This window comes from Mesitornis unicolor, unplaced genomic scaffold (assembly GCF_000695765.1).
Source record: "Mesitornis unicolor isolate BGI_N332 unplaced genomic scaffold, ASM69576v1 scaffold13956, whole genome shotgun sequence".
In the NCBI taxonomy this organism is placed as follows: domain Eukaryota; kingdom Metazoa; phylum Chordata; class Aves; order Mesitornithiformes; family Mesitornithidae; genus Mesitornis; species Mesitornis unicolor.
The window spans coordinates 2,444-6,745 of NW_010191761.1; the positions used below are offsets into that span (position 1 = coordinate 2,444).

Here is a 4,302-nt window from a genome sequence, read left to right on the forward strand (position 1 = left end):
CTACTTCCCATGGGATTGGCAACACCACCCCGAGCTCCTGGGGAGCTGCACCCCCAGATCCCAACCGCTGCCTGCTCCAGCTTCCTACAACAGCCTGTGTAAACCTAGAGCAGCTTTGCTAGCAGGAGTAGGCCAGGAGTGTGGATGCTCACACCTCAGTACAGCTAATGTGCATCTGCTTCTGCTGCCAATAAACAGCCATGACCTCAGCATAGGAACTTCCACTTCCAATAAATAAAAATATTGCATTTTTCTATCGGCCTGTTTGGGAGTCAGTTTGGAATGTCGGTTTCAGTGCTAAAAAGAGTCCAAAATTAAGCAGTTAATGCTTCCAGCTCTTTGGGTTTCAGCAGCTTCTTGGCGGCGATGATGGTGTTCTTCATCAGCATGGCCACTGTCATGGGTCCCACGCCTCCAGGGACCGGTGTGATGTAGCTGGCTTTCTTCTTCACCCCTGTAGGGGAGAAAAGCAAGAGCTCAGCACAGAAATACAGAGCAAAAATGCTTATCCAGGCTGACATTGCTCAAATTCCTTCAAGATTGCCAGCAATTTCTCAAAAGGGGACTTTTTCCCCCATTATCTGGGGCAGGATGCAGTCTGTCCATCCTCGACTGCACAGCTCAAGCTGGGGGGAAAGCAAAAAGCTTTTATATATGTAAAGTAGCTGGGTTTATAGCACAGAAATGCCAAATCCAAGACTCAATGTGGGCTTCCCACGAGCTCTAGGGGGCAGTCACAATAAAGTCGTGACACTCTTAACATTTGCTCCTTCTCTCTTCCAGGAGCAGCTTTGAGGCTTTCACCAGGCACCCGGAGGTGCAGGGCTCATCGCAGCAGCCCCTGGGCACCACAGCAGCCAAGTGGTGAGCAAAACCAGTGAATTGCAAGCCCAGAGGTAAGCCCAAGTAGCCACAAGGCAACCTAACTGCTTTAGACTTGAGCCATGATGCTCTCCTCCCCTTCTCAGCAACCCCAGATGTTTAAAGCTGAAGGAAGCATTGGCAGAGCCTCTCCATACCTTCAAAATCCACATCCCCAACCAGCCTTGACTTGGCAGTGACGGGATCCTGCACTCTGGTTATCCCCACGTCGATAACCGCAGCTCCTTCTTTGATCATGTCGGCTGTGATCAGGTTGGGAATGCCTGCAAGAGGGGAAAAACAGAACCATGTACTCAGGGTGGTGCTGAACAGGGCCCTCACCCCATCTCTGTGTTATGGTTGGACCCACCTGGGCCTTCTTGCCTCCCAAAATGGTTGGATTCAATGATCTTAAGGGTTGTTTTTTTTTCCAACCCAAACGATTCTATCATTGCACAAAATGCAAATCTACCCACAGTTGCACAACCAGAGAGTGTGAATCCTCAAATCTTGCACTTTAAGCCCATGGCCGTGCTTGTTCACGAGCTCCAGTGACAGGTTTTTTTGCACCTGCGCTGTCAGCAGCCTGGAGCAGAGTCTGAGACCACCACAGCCCAGCTTGGCAGAGGGACAGCTTCACCCGGGGCTGCGAAACCTTCGGTGCAACAGGGAGGGGTGGGGAGCAGCAGCCTGGGGCTAAGCCACCCTTTGGGGTGGGGCATTTGTCTGGTTCTGCCAGGTGTTGCCTCCTAGGTTGGCTGAGCCCAGGACCTCATTCCCCTCAGTTAACCCTTCCTGTGAGCCTTCCTCTGCTCTGCTGACCACCTTTGCTGATGTTCACGTCTTATCTGCCAGCACTGCATGCACCAACACCTTCAACACCACTTCTAATCCAGTGCTGTGTCTCTTCACACTCGATTTTTAACCCACATTTTTCTCTCCTCCATCCCCACAGGATCACACCCAGCTTCTGCTCTTAAATTGACCCCCCAAGTCAGCTCAACTCCACTACCTGGAGAACAGCAGACCTCTGAGTGATTCCCCATGCTCCAAAGATGGCCCTGCAGCCATCCCTTGGCAGTTTGGCTGTCTCTAGGTAAGCAGATTCTATCTTGGTTATTTTTTCTCCTCCACATAAATTCAGAGCTGTCTGTGTGTAACGGAGCCTGCCTGGAGCTGTTCTCTAGATCAGGTGCTCGCTGGCACACCAAGCCCTCCTGCCAGGTGTTATTTTACATTTCAAAGGCTACAAACACGATCATGTATGTGGCTCCTAGGCTTAACCACAGGACTAACTGGCTGGACGCTGTTTAAACAGCCCCTCGCTCACTGTCCTAGCCCTTGCCTACAGCCACAACAGCACCAGACTCCCCTATGCTGCCAGGAGGCCCCAGGACATCCAATCCCAACGGGATCGTCTCCTGCAAGCAAGGATTCCCATCGGAATCACCACACAAGCTGCAGTGTGGCACCCCCTGTGCGCCTCTTGCCTGTGCTGTCAGAGTCAGGGTCTCACATGTTGTCAATGTCTGGGGTCTCACCTGCTGCTGCTACCACGATATCGGCACGGATCGTGTGCTGCTTCAGCTGCTCCTTGGGAGTGTAGCGGTGGGAGATTGTGACTGTGGCATCGCCTGCAAGAGAGGTCACGTGGAGCTTTAATTCACATGAACTACCCAAACGCAGCCACTTCTCTAAATTTTCCCCTCCAAAACCACCCATCTATTTATCAGAAACTTCAGAGCCCAATGACAAACCCCAGGGAACAGCCTACAGCCTCAGGGGGAGCAATCTGGTGTGGGAGCGGGCAAGGACTCACTGAAAAAGGCCCCAAAATGTTACAAAACCATGTGCAGAGTTATCTCCTCAGCCCTGACCGCAGCCCATGTGATGGGCCAGAGTCCCTAAGGTGCTCCTGGACTGGTTTAGGAGCCTGAAGAGGCCAGTGTGACAAGCCAAGGGCTTCCTACCGCAGCAAAAAGCCACCAAGTCCCTACCTCCAGGGCGCTCGTGCCTGCCGTCCGTATGCAGCAACATGGCAATGGGCATGCCCACGTTCTTCGACCTGCCAGCCACCACCACATTCTTCCCCAAGGTTGGGATGCCTGCAGAGAATGAGACGGAGCCTTAAAGACAAGCACAGGCTGGAGTTATGCCGGACAGCAGGGAAATACTGCAGCAGCAGCAGCAGCTCACCAGTTCTCTTGATGATCTCCCACACCCCCCACGGGGTAGCTGGCAGCATGGAGTACTGGTCGAGGCACATACGCCCCACGTTTATCACGTGAAAGCCGTCAACGTCTTTGTCTGGAGTCACAGCGTTGCAAATCTTGCGCTCATCGATATGTTCTGGAAGAAAAACAGAAAGCTTCAACCCTAAGGATCAGCCAAAAGGATCAGAGCCCTGATCCTGCACCAGGCCCTGCAGAGCTGGGAAGCTGAAGCGACTCAAGACTTTCAACAGCTCCCAGCAGAACGGGACTGGAAACATTTTGGGACAACAGCGTTGCTAATCCTGAGAGGGTATTTTTAGGCAGGCTCAGCGTCACAACAGAGTTCAAGCTCCTGGCTCTGGAAGCTGATACTCCCAACACAAGAATAGATCTCGGTGTGACTTCACTTGCACAGGCAGCTGCGTGATGGAGTAGCTGCATCAACCTCTTTAAGCTGCATCGTGGCAAAGTAACACCTCCTGTCACAGAACAGCCCCTGTGCTGCTGCTTCTGGCACACACAAAACCCTTCAAAGCTTTTGGTAAAAAGGAGAGGGATGGAAATACCTCTACTCACCGGGTAGGGGAAGCTGCACTAACAGACCGTCCACATTGGCATCGTTATTGAGCTTGCTGATCAAATCCAGGAGCTCCTCCTCAGTAATGGAAGCCGGCCTGAGGATGGTTTCACTGCTGATTCCTGTGCAGTCATTGAAATAATTGCATTAGAGCCACGTGTGCACGAGTGGGAGAGCAATTTTCTTAATCCATGCAGATTTAAGCTGCCCCATCTCATCGCTCTACCAGACCCGATAGGCACACACCAAGGACTGTACACTTTGTGTAACAACGAGCACCTTCCAGGCTGGAGACCCTCCCAGATCTTGCAAATTATGGTTAAGGACCATAATGTACCAGTTTAATGACCTGACTATGTGAAAGCAGAGACCCTCTGAGTGCAGGGAGGGCTTGCAGTAACCTCACCAAAGATGAGAGTGCACATCCTGCGGTCCCTCTTGACACAGCGATGTTGGCCTAAAAATCCCAGCTCCACAGGCAGCTCCAGCAGCACAGAAGCCAAGATTTTTAAGCCATTTCTTGCTCCCTACCCCCCTTTTCGGCACATTTTCTCCAGCAGCACACTTGGCTGGACACCAAGCAGGACCCCAGCTTGCATGAGTGGAAGGAGGTGCAGGGCAGCAAAGCTGCTGAAGGACCCTAGGAGGGCT

General features: G+C 52.3%; 1 protein-coding gene across 1 annotated transcript; it reads right to left on the reverse strand.

Moving 5' to 3' along the window:
• Positions 1–200: 200 nt before the first annotated feature.
• MTHFD2 (methylenetetrahydrofolate dehydrogenase (NADP+ dependent) 2, methenyltetrahydrofolate cyclohydrolase) lies at positions 201–3,773 on the reverse strand (the record flags this gene model as incomplete). The annotated part of the gene is made up of 6 exons (XM_010186851.1): positions 201–454; positions 1,020–1,145; positions 2,403–2,495; positions 2,859–2,966; positions 3,058–3,210; positions 3,651–3,773. Coding segments are annotated over 6 exons (743 nt in total), but the record flags the coding sequence as incomplete, so codon positions are not given.
• Positions 3,774–4,302: the final 529 nt, after the last annotated feature.